The sequence below is a fragment of the Rhinopithecus bieti genome, unplaced genomic scaffold (genome assembly GCF_001698545.2).
Source record: "Rhinopithecus bieti isolate Rb0 unplaced genomic scaffold, ASM169854v2 scaffold_20098, whole genome shotgun sequence".
NCBI lineage: Eukaryota > Metazoa > Chordata > Mammalia > Primates > Cercopithecidae > Rhinopithecus > Rhinopithecus bieti.
In genome coordinates, this window is record NW_016810571.1 from 3,613,438 (window position 1) to 3,628,408 (window position 14,971).

At 42.1% G+C, this 14,971-nt stretch overlaps 1 protein-coding gene across 4 annotated transcripts in view; it reads left to right on the forward strand.

Moving 5' to 3' along the window:
- Nucleotides 1-14,971, forward strand: part of ARID1B (AT-rich interaction domain 1B) — a 103,364-nt gene that overhangs the window by 68,179 nt on the left and 20,214 nt on the right. For 2 of the 4 annotated variants that reach the window (XM_017892384.1, XM_017892383.1), the window contains 5 exons: nt 198-356; nt 6,341-6,550; nt 8,481-8,685; nt 14,170-14,308; nt 14,566-14,738. In XM_017892384.1, coding sequence (XP_017747873.1) covers nt 198-356; nt 6,341-6,550; nt 8,481-8,685; nt 14,170-14,308; nt 14,566-14,738 — 886 coding nt within the window. The remainder of the gene's footprint in view (nt 1-197; nt 357-6,340; nt 6,551-8,480; nt 8,686-14,169; nt 14,309-14,565; nt 14,739-14,971) is intronic. The other 2 variants (XM_017892386.1, XM_017892385.1) reach the window with 1 other exon arrangement.

Below are 14,971 nucleotides of genomic sequence, written 5' to 3' on the forward strand. Positions count from 1 at the left end.
CAATTATACTAATTAAGAATGTTGTTTTAATACCTTTATCTATGTGTGGTTTTGTGTGTTTGTTTGTACATGTCTTTATATATATATATATAATATATATAAAAATTAGTTTGTTAAAGTGGATGTACTTTTTGTTATTTTAAATAAAGTTTGCCCTACCTTTGTCATTTTTTTTTTTTTTTATTCCTCTACCACAGGATAGCTACAGCTCTCAGGGTATTTCTCAGCCCCCAACCCCAGGCAACCTGCCAGTCCCTTCCCCAATGTCCCCCAGCTCTGCTAGCATCTCCTCATTTCATGGAGATGAAAGTGATAGCATTAGCAGCCCAGGCTGGCCAAAGACTCCATCAAGCCCTGTAAGTGGCTCTGGTTTTTTTTGTTTTTTTGTTTTTTGTTTTTTTGGGGTTTTTTGATAATTAATTAATTCTACTTGAATGCTTGCTTGTTTATTTGTTTTATAAGACTTTTTCTTCATTATTTATCCATGAAAGGGTTTTCTTTATAAATAATAATATTAGTGACAAAATGAATAAAGTTTGCGTGCATCAGAGAAGTTGATTTCTGGTAATGAAAAAGCTGTTATAAAGAAGCACCTCTATACAAAGCATGCGAGTGTGTTAACTGGGTCCAAACTCCTTCACACAGTGACTTTTTTTAAATGTCTAATCCATTATGCACTTATAGAAGATTTTTCAAATGCGTTACTTCTCCATTTATATGGGAACTAATAGCAGCCATTGACTGAATGATAAGTTTGGCCCCTGACCTGTATTTTGCATGTTCTATCTGTTTCAAAACTGCCTGCCTGAAAGAAGTAAATATTCAATCTGGGTATGGTTTAGCATAACATCAGCCCTGCTTTATTTTCAACCCATTTGTCTGAAATTAATAAAAACGTAGAAATGTTAGTATGTGAATGAATTTTCAGTTTAATAATGTGTAGCGATGTTAGAATCAGTTGAAATAGAACAGTTGTATTCTGCACAAGACTGCTGATAATCTTGAAATTAAGTGTTGATTTCTGTCTGTATGATATATAAATTATAACAAAAATGCCATGGATGTATCAGGGAATTTTGTAAGCCTCAATGTTCTTCTGACCCTAGAAGTGGGCCGTTAGTTTCCTACTAAAGAAATTCTGTACCATTAGAGAAAAAAAAAAAAAAGTAATGGTGCTGTAGCAACCTTTATTTTACATTCATATAAAGCATCAAAAGATCTTAAAAAAAAAAAAAAAAAAAGCCTTAACATGCAATTACTTGCCAAGAAGGCTTAATTAACATGCTCATTTCTGTAAGACGATGTATTGACGAGCACGGCTCAGGAAGGCAAGTTGGAGGCAAGAAGACCCTAGCTGTGCAGAATCTGGCAATCTAGTCAAAACCCCAAAAGGAGGCTGCTATTAATTATCCATTCACTGGTTTAAACAGATAGAGCCTGAAGGCTTGAAGAGTTGGTTGTTCTAGTAAATGTTTGTAAAATTCACATACAGCTCTAGGATAACCAGCATTTTCCCTTTCAGAGGAAGAAAGGGCGATATTCGCTCTTACCTTCTCTGTAGCTACATTTCGATTTTGCAGCACCCGAGATGAAACAGAAAGCGCTTCTAGGATGGGTATAGCAGACAGAGCGCTTCTAGGAGGGGTGCATCTGAACTCGCAGGAAGGGGCGCGACTCCTGCGTTTTGATGTCTTTGTGTTATTCGCTTTGAGTCTCAGAAGGCAGACAACATTGTGTGTTTTTCCCTCATAGTCTACCCTGGTTTTTTGTTTTGTTTTCTTTTTTTAATAGGAAAAGCATTCCTGAATCAGTAATGCTCTCAAGTTAACAGGTAGAATTCAGATAACTTTTCGAAAGTATTTGTGCATTAGCCCAGAGGGAGAATTTCAGAGGTTAAAAATAATAATCTTTAAAACTTAAGATAATAATTAAGGGCTGGGTGCAGTGGCTCACGCCTGTAATCCCAGCACTTTGGGAGGCCAAGGCGGGTGGATCACCTGAAGTCAGGAGTTCGAGACCAGCCTGGCCAACATGGTGAAACCTTGTCTCTACTAAAAACACAAAAATGAGCCAGGCATAGTGACAGGCGCCTGTAATCCCAGCTACTCGGGAGGCTGAGGCAGGAGAATCACTTGAACCTGGGAGGCGGAGGTTGCAGTGAGCCAAGATCATGCCACTGCACTTCAGCCTGGGCAACAGAGTGAGACTCCATCTCAAAAAAAATAAAAATAAAAATAAATAAGAATAAGAACTTATTAAAAACAAAGACTAACAATAGACCGTATTATATTGTTTAAAACTTTTCATCTTGCTAATTTCATTGACTTATAAAGAAGGCTTGAATTAGTCACAATATTTTAATTCACTAGTTAAGATTATCTCCATCTACTGTAGGAGACTTTATGAAAATCTGACTTTCTCCTTTAATGTAAGACGATAGCAAACTGAATTATAAACTTTATTTTCTGATTATAATTAAACTTGAAATTGTGTATTTTTTCTCAGTATTTCCATATATATGGTCTCTTCCTGTACCATAAATAGTTTGAAGAATTTGCAAGCAAATTTCTGGCTCCTGTAGTAGATAGGAACAAGAGAAACTGAAGTTCACAGTAGTGGAAAATGTCAGACTATTGCTCTGTGTTGAGAAAACAGCCACTTTTTTGAATGAGGTGCTAATTCAAAAAGGGGAACAAAAGAGAGTATAATGAAGGACCTAACATTATCTCTGCTATCAAATCACCGCAAATACGTGCAACCCCGGAATAGTTAACTGCTCTTTCTGAGATGCCACTTCAGTATGGACTTAAAATTGCTCTCAATAGTGTCCTTAATAAAAGCCTAACAGCAGGTCTGGAAAAGACAGAATGATGAAGATGCTCTACGCTTTGACAGTGTACTGTGGACCAACATTGTTTTGTTACAAAACATTCTAAAATAAAAATAAACATTTGTCCATACACATACACATACACATATTACCAGGCATATGGTAAAGACTGCTGAAATGTAAATCTGCCTAAAAGACTTGAGGAAAATGTACTTATAGGCTTAATTAAAGTATATGCAAGGAAGACATTTGTGGCACCATAATAATGTCTTGCTGTAATTTTACAGCAATTTCCATTCCTTTTTCTTGCCTCCACGAAAGTTTCACAGCACAGTAGGATACAATTTTTACAACACTGAAGCAGTACTAGGTAGGCCTTAGTGACTGGGAAAAGTGAACCCGTCTTTCTGAATGGCAAGGGGGTTTGCCCGCTGTCAGTGGGAGGAGTGTGGATGAAGACCTTCATCCAAAACCATTGTCTATGAACAAGGACAGTATATTCGGAGCCTGGTCAGTGATGAGAGTGATAATGTACATGCTCTTTATTCACTAAGTTTTTAATTGCCCTCTATTCAGACACCAAATATTGGCTGTGGTCATTGTCTGCCCAGTACGCGAACCTTAAGCTGGGGTGGAGGCGTTGAGTGCTGGCAGCGGGCGCAACCTCGTGCTCAGCCTTCAGCCTTACTAGACTGTGCCCACGTTCACTCCGCACCTTGCTCGGTGAAATCCTGTTTATAGGATATTTGAATCAGCTGTTAATTCCTATTAGCATGCTGCCAAGCTTTTCACACCCTTTTTGTCCATTGGAGTAATCATTCATGGGGGAAAAAAACGCGATCACAGCCCTCCAGCGTGCAGGGCACCATGCTAAGTGTTGGTGATTAACATCCACACAAACTCTACCTTGTGGAACTTAGAATCTAGTCAGAAAAATGGGTGTCAGACAAATAATCACGTGCAAAATGTACAATTTTACGCAGCATGTGACATAGTGCTGCAAAGGAAAAGTAAAGCGTGTGGTGAAACTGAGGCCCTGGTTTAGCTTAGCAAGTCAGCCTCGGGAGGGTTTTTCAGGATTTATCACATAAACTGAGGCCTGACCGTGTCAGTTCCGTGCAGATTCATTCTCCTACATTATGGTGCCATAAAATGCTTTTAGAAGATGTAAAATTATGAAAATAGAACTATTCTATTAGAAAGTATCTTCATTTAATTTTTCCAATGGTATGACAACAAATTGAGATAGGCACAAGTTAATTAAACTTAAGTTTATTTAACCAAGGAGAGAAAAGTTAATATATGGTCAAACTGCGTCCATCATTTTCTCAGGCCTATTCCAGCTTGTAAGAATCCAGTCCCTTCAGAAGCAAGAACAAGCATTTCTATGCCCCATTGCTCAGTTCTTGATTAACTATTCATTCAGAACCATTCCCCAGTTTCAGTTTAGAGAGGACCAAACCAGGAACGGCAGATGGATCTTACAAACAGGATATTGGTTGAGCTAATTGGAGAAATTTTAAATTGAAATGATTTCTTTTATTTGTCTTATCTTTCAATTGAATCTGAAACTTTTACCTCAGTTTTTTACAAATAAAATGCAAGAGGGAAGTTGTTTTACTGTTAACTGATTATAGATTATAATGCCTTTTTCTTCATGTTCTTATTTCAAATTTTCACTTTTGGAAAACGTTAGACCCATTTTTTTAACTGTAACTTCCCAAAGGAAAAAAAAACTCTATACTAAAATTTAGAAACCTCTTAATAATAACTGTCCTGTTAATAAAAAGAAAACTCAATACTACAATTTAGGAACCTGTTATTAATAACTGTCCCATTAATGACGGCAGAGCTTCTCAGGTGCCGTCCAGATGAGAATTTTGTGTGAAGTGGGTTAGAGCAGCCTCTTTTCCTAGTCAAGCAGGCCTTGGGTACAAGAATATGAAAATAAGCTTTAAAACTTATTTGGATATATAGTTTCTATATTCTAAGTGTACATATGGGTTTATAGACATATATTCACACATATATGAATATGTATGCATACATATTTTAAGCTCTTATCTAAAGTAGTTTTTAAGTGACTTGAAGTTTAACCTCAGCATCAAAGTATATTCTAAAATATAAAACAACCATTTTTTATCATTCTACATTTTATATTGACATCAACTGTATCACCCATTACATATTTGATAAAGATGTTATGCCTCAGTAATTCTGAAGCCGAAGGCTTAAAATCCCAGCCCAGTGACTCTAGAGAATCACGTGTTAGTTAAAGGGAAAGCGGGGCCTCACGTGCTGCGTAAGTTTCATTCTCAGGCATCCTTTCTCAGGGACCTACTTTTACTGGAGATCATTCTGCTAAATAAGGTAACATCTAGCCTCAATGGCAGCCATGTTATTTAACCCCCCACATTTTCAGAAATATGTTTAAAATTATGTTAAGCTAAATAAAGAAAATGATAAAACTTAAGAATTCTGTCTATAATAATTGCTCTGTATTGCAAATAATAACCTAGACATGCATAAATAAATGAAGTAAATTATTGTTCCAAGAAATCTGTGTTGAGAACTAAGAAATGATTTTGCACAATAACCCTAGTATTGCAAATATTGTAAATATTTTTACAAATATAGCGATATAAAAGAAAGGGAAGAGATACAGTTGCCCTGCCTAGGGCTAAAAGTGTTACCTGTCCTCCAGATTATGTAATCCACGGAGTAGGCTTCAGGTGTTCAGAAATGGCAACTCTTGATATTTTAGTGTCAGGTAAAAGCAGATACATAGAAACGCAAGAACTAGAGTATCAGTGTAAAACACACAAGCATATAAATACATAGGCATAAAAATAAATGTATATGTTTATCCATCAATCCCAAAGCTTTGGTTGACCCTTAGTTTATCTTAAAAAAAAAAAAAAAAAGAAAGAAAAAAGAAAAGAAAACCAAGCTTATAGCTCACACCACTGGTTCCCGTGACTGGAAATCTACCTTACACTTTTCAGCAAGCACCATGTGGTTGCTCATCCTCCAGATGCTGTAGCGTTTTAACCAAGACACCCTTTAGCCATTCTTGTTTTGACAAGGAAAAGTAGGAGTCCATTTAATGTTTTGGGCTCTATAATATCACATGTAAAAATTTTAATTCACTGTGATCACTCCATGAGCTAGAACCCTTTTGTTTTTAAAAATAACACGAGGTGTCACTGGAATTTTGCCTTCTGGGATTCAACGCTTATATCCAAAATGGGCTTTGTTCTTTTTTGTTTTGTTTTAAGTGTATAAAAGGGGAGTTTGGGCCTTTTATTTAAAGTAAAAGTAAATTCCTAACTAAGAAAATGTATAGTTTGTGCCTGAACTAGTAGCCTTCATTCCTAATTGTTGTGTGATAGCAGTAGTTTTTAATCTCTTCTCGTCTTATATTTGTTAGCTCATTACTTTTTTCTCACCTTCTTCCCTCTCCGTCTGCCCACCCATGCCCCACCTCCACATGCTGCTTCTGGGTACTAGAAGTCCAGCTCCTCCACCACCACTGGGGAGAAGATCACGAAGGTGTATGAACTGGGGAATGAGCCAGAGAGAAAGCTCTGGGTCGACCGATACCTCACCTTCATGGAAGAGAGAGGCTCTCCTGTCTCGAGTCTGCCTGCCGTGGGCAAGAAGCCTCTGGACCTGTTCCGGCTCTATGTCTGCGTCAAAGAGATTGGGGGTTTGGCCCAGGTAAGAATGAGTGAGGGAGGAAAAAAGGAAGCATTATGGATAAGTTCTTATAGTGTCTTTCTTTGAATGTGTGGACTCATTTTTTTTCTCACAAAGGAAAAGCTAAGCCTGTGTGAAAGTCACCTTCCTGTAACCCATGTTTGTGTGCTGTCAGGGAGCACTGGGGGACCCTGGCTCTGCCACCAACTCGCAGTGTGACCTCAGCAGGTCATGTACTTGGACCTCAATTTCCTCATGTATACAGTGGGTCAGACTAGATTTTCCTGTAGGTTTCCTTACAGCTCCAGAATTCTCTGGAATCTGCCAGTAGTTCATAGTAAATACTCAGAAATGTTTTACAAATGACTGAATTAATTATCTGTGTCAGATATAAGTCACATTTACTGCTTCCCTCTCTCCAGAGCAGGTTATCAGAAAATTAAGTCATACTTGTCAAACCATGCCCACCACCAGTTAGGAGGGCCAATGCTGTGACCTCCAGCGGGCTAGGCCTCAGGTTTGACAGGGGAGCTGCCTGGGGTGCAGACTTAAGGACCTTTCCTCTCTGCACCTGGGCTCCTTTGCCTTCTACCCCTCAACTTCCCTGACCTTTCTGCCCTGCACCTACCCTCTTCTGACATGGATTTTTTTAGAATCACCAAGACTGCTCAAACGATTGGATTTTATCAACCAGTGCAGAGTAGATACTGTGTGGCTACTTCCTTACTGTGACTGTGTCCACAGTGTATATAACCAGGCTGGGTCTATCACGAGACTCTCCACGGGCTTGTAATGAGGATTGCTGGAATGTAGCTGGGTTGCATCTTTGTCCCCACCCCATCATGCTCTTTACCTCATGGGCATCAGATGTGGTTGGGAACAGGTGCTGCCACCACACAAAGCCTAGCTCCCAGCCTTCCTTCTTAGGTCACACTGAGCAGCACCCGGCTTGCCATTTCTGCAGTAACTCAAAGACCCACGGTTTGCAGCCCTGCATTAAGTGGCAAAAGAGGGCGGTGGGCATCTCCAGGAGCATCCACAACTTATGCACCACCAAGTACTAAGTAAATGGACATAAGGGCTGTGTGAGAAAGTTTGAATCCAGAAATTTAATATTTCATTGAAAACCAGTGTCCCCTTACCCCCTCCCTTGCCACACAGGAGACATCAAAAGGCAAAACCTTCTCCAAGTTATTTGCAAATCCTCATGTTTCATTCATATGTTTAACCTTTCATAACCTGTTCCCAAGTGGGAATCAAAAGGTTAAAATTAATGCCTCAGATCTTGATGTCGCATTTCAGGAGTTCTCTTTCTTTCTTCTCCTTTTGTGACTGTGTTGTCTCCAGCCTAAGCCTCCTTGAGTAAGAGCACTGCACAGGAAGGTGTGCACCTGCCCCGTCGGCGGGGCTGGTGGCCAGTGGCATCGCATCAGGCTTTTTAAGTTGGGGGCCGTTGGTCCAGGGGCTCATTCACCTTCGCACAAGGTGCTGCTTTTGTTTTTGCCTGATACCCCAAGCAGTCTTGGGGTGAGGGGACGGTTATGGCCCAGAATCCCGGGCCCACTTCTGAGAGCTTGCAGCTGCTGGAATGAACACTCTCACATCACTGCCCAAAAACCTAAATTGCAAAATAGTGCCGTTGTTGCTTTTTAAACGTTTTGACATGCCCTTTTTCCTTAATTGGAGGTGGAGTGGGATAAGTGTGAGGCGTTGGGAGACACAGCGGGCAGAAGGACCTCGGAGCAGTGCTTTTTCTGTTGCCATCAGCAGGTTCCCTAATGGTTTTATAACTGTAAATGCTGCCTATGCACTCCTGAGTGGGAGTAATGAGCATTAGTTAAAAGAGGCAAATGAAAAAAAGTAAACCAAGACATTAAGTGCTTTTTTTGTCTCCTGGCTTTAAACAAGCCACTTTGCTGCAAACCAATGATCCTGCCGTGTTTTTTGCTAGGTTAATAAAAACAAGAAGTGGCGTGAGCTGGCCACCAACCTAAACGTTGGCACCTCAAGCAGTGCAGCGAGCTCCCTGAAAAAGCAGTATATTCAGTACCTGTTTGCCTTCGAGTGCAAGATCGAACGCGGGGAGGAGCCCCCGCCGGAAGTCTTCAGCACCGGGGACACCAAAAAGCAGCCCAAGCTCCAGCCGCCATCTCCTGGTAAGTGGCGGCGCTGCAGTCACTGGCCCAGGAAAGCCTAGGCGCCTGGCCTGGGAGGTTCCGGGAAGGTCGTTCCACAGTCAGGCCAACAGAGAACTCGGGACCTTTGAGAGGCGGGGGTTCCTGCGTCGTTTTGTTTATTTAATTGGACGCCCATTGGCAGTGTTAAGGGATGAGAGAATTAAATCTGGGATGTGGCCATTTCTGATTGGCCCTTGGAAGGCACCCCTTCTTTTGCTGTACCTTAATCAAAACAAGTTTTTGAATTCTGAGCCATATACGTTTATTCCTTATACAAGTATTCAAAAAGATTACATCTACCTCTACACAAAATAAAGATCCCCAGTGGCCTGTTTGAACACTTGTGCACTTCTAGGAAATGCCACCCTGCAGGTTTGACAGCTCGAGCGCGCCCACCCTCTGTCAGAAACCCTCAGATTTGAACTTTAGCAAAATGAAGCCTGGGCTTAGTTTCTAACATCCCCTGCCCAGCAAGTTCTCACTTCTAGGGTGTTTAGCAAGCTGTCGTGGTAAGGATCCACACAGCCTTGTTTTGGAAACAGGTGGTCTTTTGCAGCCTTGTCCTGGAAGTCAGTGGTCTTAGGAATGGGTGCAGTGCTCGTCACCAACACGCTCACAGGCCAAGCTGCGTCAGTGACACCTGCCGGCTCCCTTCCCTCCCCTCCCCACTGACAGAGACCCTTCCATTCCTTTCAGCTCCCCTGCTAGCTTTCGTTCTACCGTTCGGGTTTCAAATTTGAAATTACAAAATCATATATTCTCGTAAATGCAATAGTAGAGGGGGGAAGACATTGGCACCTTAGTGCTGGGTGGTGACCTCACTCCAGTAGATCCGACCATTCTCTTATCTGTGTCTGGCTCCCAGTCAGTGACCTTCAGCACGTAGCCTCACTGTTCCTGGTCCCTGTCTACGAGACGTGGCTGCACCCGCCGCTCCTGTACACAGCTTCTTCTGAGCATGGCTGGCAGCCCATGTTTCCTGGGCACTTCCAGTGTGCTGGGCCCTTTTCTAAGTGTTATCATTTCATCTTCACATCAGTCCTGTGACTTTGATACTATTTTAAAATCCATGAGAAAATGAAGGTCTCGTGGAATCTAAGTACCTTGCCCAAAGCCAGCTAGCTGGGGAGTAGAAGGTCTTTTCTGGGGCATCTGGTGCTAGAGTATACATGATACCCACCAGACACCTCTGCCTGTGTTGAAAATACCTTTGTAACACATGAGATGTTTACACATAGAAGCCAGAGCAAGAAGTTATTTTGCTTTTAATGATTTCCTGTAGCTGCTGTCTGGATGGTAAAGCTGATAGCCAAGGTTCCTAATCAAGGGATCTCATATAAATACTTTGTAGGCCCAAACTGCACTTGTAGTGAGTATACCTAGAATTACATCCGTAGGCTTTAAAAACAAGGAGAAATCCTCGCTAACCTCATCCTTAAAGATTCAAAGGCTTTGCCAACTCTGGTGTCCCTTAAAACTGGGAAATCTAATTTTAAAATCTCATAACATTACATCCAGTTCACAGAGTAAAACAAGCTGCCTATGAACAGCTCTGAAACTATTTTTCCAAAATAAAAACCCAGTGGGGCGTAGGGAGCAAAGTGGTGATGTCTGCAAAGATCTAAGGGTACATTTTATTTGCCAGGAAAGAACTCGTGTCACTGAATGGGCTGCCCTTGTGTATGGAGAATAGCTCTCCCAGTGTGCATCAGCTTCAGGACGGGGGCCCTGCTGAGGCGTATAGATCCTTCAGAAAGTGGAGGGCCTGTTCTCTTAACAGCCAGCCCTTCCCTTTTCCCCTTGTTTAAACTGCCATTTTTATGGCGACATTATCATTTTAACTACACAAAGGAGCTTGGATTGCAGATGGACTCCTGGTATACATTCTTCTCAGTAGTCCAGAGGGAGCCGAGGTCCTGTGACACAGGAGGCAGTGGAAGGAAAGCCTCCTGGTCTCGCCCAGCCCCAAGAGCACGTGCAGGGGGCTCAAGGCACACACAGGCGTCCGGGGATCTCAGGCGGAGGCACCCTGGTCTTTAGAAGCCTCTCGATTCAGTGCCACCCACACGGCAGGTGGCCTCTCCAATTCCAGTCCCATCATTAGGGAAATGGTCTTGGAAACATTTTTGTTGTTAAAGGAAAATAAAATTATTCCCATCTATTGGCCATGTTAGAGTCTTATTTATTACAAAATTTTTAAACACAAATTTACAGTAAAATTGATGTTCTTTGAATCACTTTTCCTGGAAGAATATAATTGTAGTGTGTTTTTTCTTGTTTTTTTTTTGTTTTTTTTTTTTTTTTGAGACGGAGTCTCGCTCTGTCTCCCAGGCTGGAGTGCAGTGGCCGGATCTCAGCTCACTGCAAGCTCCGCCTCCCGGGTTTACGCCATTCTCCTGCCTCAGCCTCCCGAGTAGCTGGGACTACAGGCGCCTGCCACCTTGTCTGGCCAGTTTTTTGTATTTTTTAGTAGAGACGGGGTTTCACCGTGTTAGCCAGGATGGTCTCGATCTGACCTCGTGATCCGCCCGTCTTGGCCTCCCAAAGTGCTGGGATTACAGGTTTGAGCCACCACGCCCGGCTGTAGTTTATTTTTTACCAGCACATTCAGGCAGACTAAATTAAAAGATTCTGAAGAAACATTTTAGATTTTTTTCCCCCAGCCTTTGCTCTGAACCAACTAAAATCCTAAGTCTTTTTACTGTATTCTAAGAGCACTACAAGTCATCTCTCTCTAGTCAGATTTTGATTTGGGGTGCTAATACAGCTCTAGGCTTCAATTCTGTTAGCCTCTGGGAGGCATAAGCCCCTTGGCTCCTGGGGCTGCACCCCACACATCACTGCCAAGTTGCCATGTGGCTTCTCACACTGGGTACCTGGGTTCCTGTCTTCCAGCCACCAGAGCAAGTCAGTGATTGAGACTCCCAGGTGAACCGAGGCAAGGCCTTGGGGTATGGTTTGTCTTTAAGGTGCCAGTGGGGATCTTGTTATAAAGCATCTAGAAAAGGGTGTGGGGGATTTCCAATGAGTGCTGTAGGAAGCACCTCCCCAGATGGCCTCTGCAGCCTGTAAGCTGGAGATGGGGAGGGGAATGGAAGGGACCAGGCTGGGAGAAGTGGGGCAGGGGTGAGGCACGGAGCTCCACATTGAATTAGTAAGTCTGTAACCAAAAACCCATCCATCTTGGCTGGCAGGTGGCTGACTGAATTTCTATTATTAGCTGACAGGTGATGTCACAAAACCTGTCATGGATCCAACTAGGGAATCCTCAGTGGAAGATAAATGAGAAAGGGGCTCAGGTTATAAACAGAGGTGCCCTCTGGTTGACCTCTAGTCACTGTAGACCTGGGACATATCAGCTCTTCCTTCTCCCCACCCTACTTCCCGCAACCCCGCCAGAACTAGGGCACCAGGTTCGTGCTGGGTAAATTATCTTCCCAGCTAGGAGCCTGGCCATGCTGTCTGAAGTGTGTGAATGTACTTAACCTTCAGTAACCTTTCCATTGTTTACTTTAGAGTATACATTTGTAGCTTCTGGCAAAAGGTAGGGATGTCCTAGAGAGCCTGCCAGCCTCCTCTATTAATGGAGTTACAAGAGGTTGCATTCATTTTTTTTTTCATGAAAGGAAAAAAAAACACTGGCAAGAGAGATTTTCCTTTTTTTTTTTTTATTAGCTATAAATGTGAATACTTGTAAATAAGGGTCTTTCTGAAATCAAGCCTTGCAAGTGATGTTTCCAAGGAAGCTGTCGAGGCTGTAGCGGAGCCTGCCTGAATTTCGGAAGCAAGTCATTGCTCTTCCGTGGCATTAGGCAGGCAACCATGTCTGCAGGACGATTACCCTTTTATATCTGCAAAAGAGGACTTTCTTCCGTTATTACGATATACCTTTTTAACATGTGTTTCCAGGGTTTTACGCAAATTCGGTTTGTAAGTATGAGTGAATACATTTTTCTTTTGTACCTACATTAGGCATCTACATTAGCCATCAATCTTCTCCGTATAACAAGCGCCCATGGCACATGTTTACCTATGTAACAAACCTGCACATCCTGCACATGTACCCCTCAACTTAAAATCAAAGTTAAAAAAAAAAAGGAAATAAAAGCTTTTTTTAAAAAGTCAGTCTTCTCGGCATCTCTGAGAACTTCTCTAAGTCATTCAGTGCAGGGTTCACAGGGACGGATGTTACGCAGTGTTCAGCTCTGCTGGCCAGCGTTCATTCCAACCCAGGCCAGGGGCTGAGCAGACCTCATCTGGCTAGAAATGTCTCTGTCCAGCTGAGGCTTTCCGAGTAGAAATAATGTACTCCTTTCGATTTCTGACTCCTTTGCAGTGTCCTCTGGAGCCTCTCGTGGTTTGTTTCACCTCTGTTGCCACTAAAGTAAAATGTGAATAATAGTAATTGTAGTGAGCCTTGGGAACGTCATAGGGAAAGGTATTCTACACAATAACATGGAAAATGTTATTCACAAGCAGCAGTAATCCTGCCATTTGTTCAGGGGGTTCTGCACTTTTTTACCATGAGGGCAAGGGTTGTTGTCTTTCTTGTCAGTTTGGTCCACTGGTGTATGTGGGTGTAGAAGAGAGCCTAGACTATAGTAGGCATATTACTCATTTATTAAGTATTTAATTCACACATGAAACCAGTATCTATTGATGATCTAGCATGCTAAGGACTGCAAGAGATGAGAGAGCAGGAGCCTGGCAAATGTTACGTTTTTCCCTCAAGGTGAGGTTAGTTAATTTTTCCCAGAGTCCCACATAAGATTTGGAAAAAACCGGTTCAATTCTGTTATTATAATGTAATTATACTTAAAGCCAAATCTCAGCACCCTGATAACATTTAAAAACTCCAAACCAGTATGACTTGTGCTTTTTGATAACAACTCTGATTTCATAGGTCAAAAAGTGATGCTATTAATGACAGAGCACAGACGCATTCAGATGTTGAGAAGCTATTGAAATGACATAAGGCTCATTGTCAATTTGTGTCCTTGCTTTTCATCTTAAACATTTCACATTGTCTAAGACCCAGAACTAAGTTTCCTAATTTTGTTTCTAAAACAGCACAATAATTCATCGAGTTGATGCACCAAAATTTTCATCCCATTTATAAAAATGTGCATTTAGATTATTTCCAGTCAAGACAACGGTGAATAAACACTCTTCTGCCTAAAGCCTCTTTTTTATTAGATTATTTTCTTGGGTTAAATACCCCAGAAAATAAGTATCCAGTCAAAAGATATAAATGTATTTTATGGCTCACAAATGAAATATATTTACTCAAAATCTTCTTTACTAATTTTTACTGTAAACAATATAAAAGCAATGAATTTTACAACATCATTATGGTGTCTTATTTACATTTATTTCTTTCATCTATACGACTAGCAAGGCGGCTGGGCTTACTTGGTAATCTCTGGATTTCTTCCTGTTTTCTCTTGGTGCTGCTGCTATCAGCTAACTCGGGATCCTTGCAAGGCCCACAGACCCCTCAGTCAACTGGCAGCAATTCCATGGCAGAGGTTCCAGGTGACCTGAAGCCACCTACCCCAGCCTCCACCCCTCACGGACAGATGACCCCAATGCAAGGTGGAAGGTATGTTCCGATAACTCTATGAGCCATACAAAGTCACGTTTGTTCATATTTTAGTTTTCTGGAGCAAACTTCACAGAGAGAAGAAACAGTATTTCCTAGAGAGTTTTTAAATGTTGATGACTACCAGTTTTCTTCAAGTCATTTATTTTGGATGTTTTTTGCATTTGCACATTTCAAGATTGGTTCATCTTCTGAATGTACTGTTTGGAGGTAACTCCCGCTGTATCATTAAGCTTTCATTCCTTGCATCTCTTCAGAAGCAGTACAATCAGTGTGCACGACCCGTTCTCAGACGTGAGTGATTCATCCTTCCCGAAACGGAACTCCATGACTCCAAACGCCCCCTACCAGCAGGGCATGAGCATGCCCGATGTGATGGGCAGGATGCCCTATGAGCCCAACAAGGACCCCTTTGGGGGAATGAGAAAAGGTACGTGCAGAGGGGCCTCCGCCCAGGCATGGACCAGTGGGCATTCTACTGTCTGCCGTTCCACAATAGTTTACCTTTCACTCAGAACACCTCTGAGCCCAGGCTGCCTCGGTGTGGGTCCCAGGTCCCCATCCCACTCCACTTGTGGCCTTGGGAAAAGCAGTTAGCCTCTTTGTGCCCTCATCCTGTCCCCAGCTGGCCTCAGTGCCCTCGGCCTTTTCTCCGGCACATAA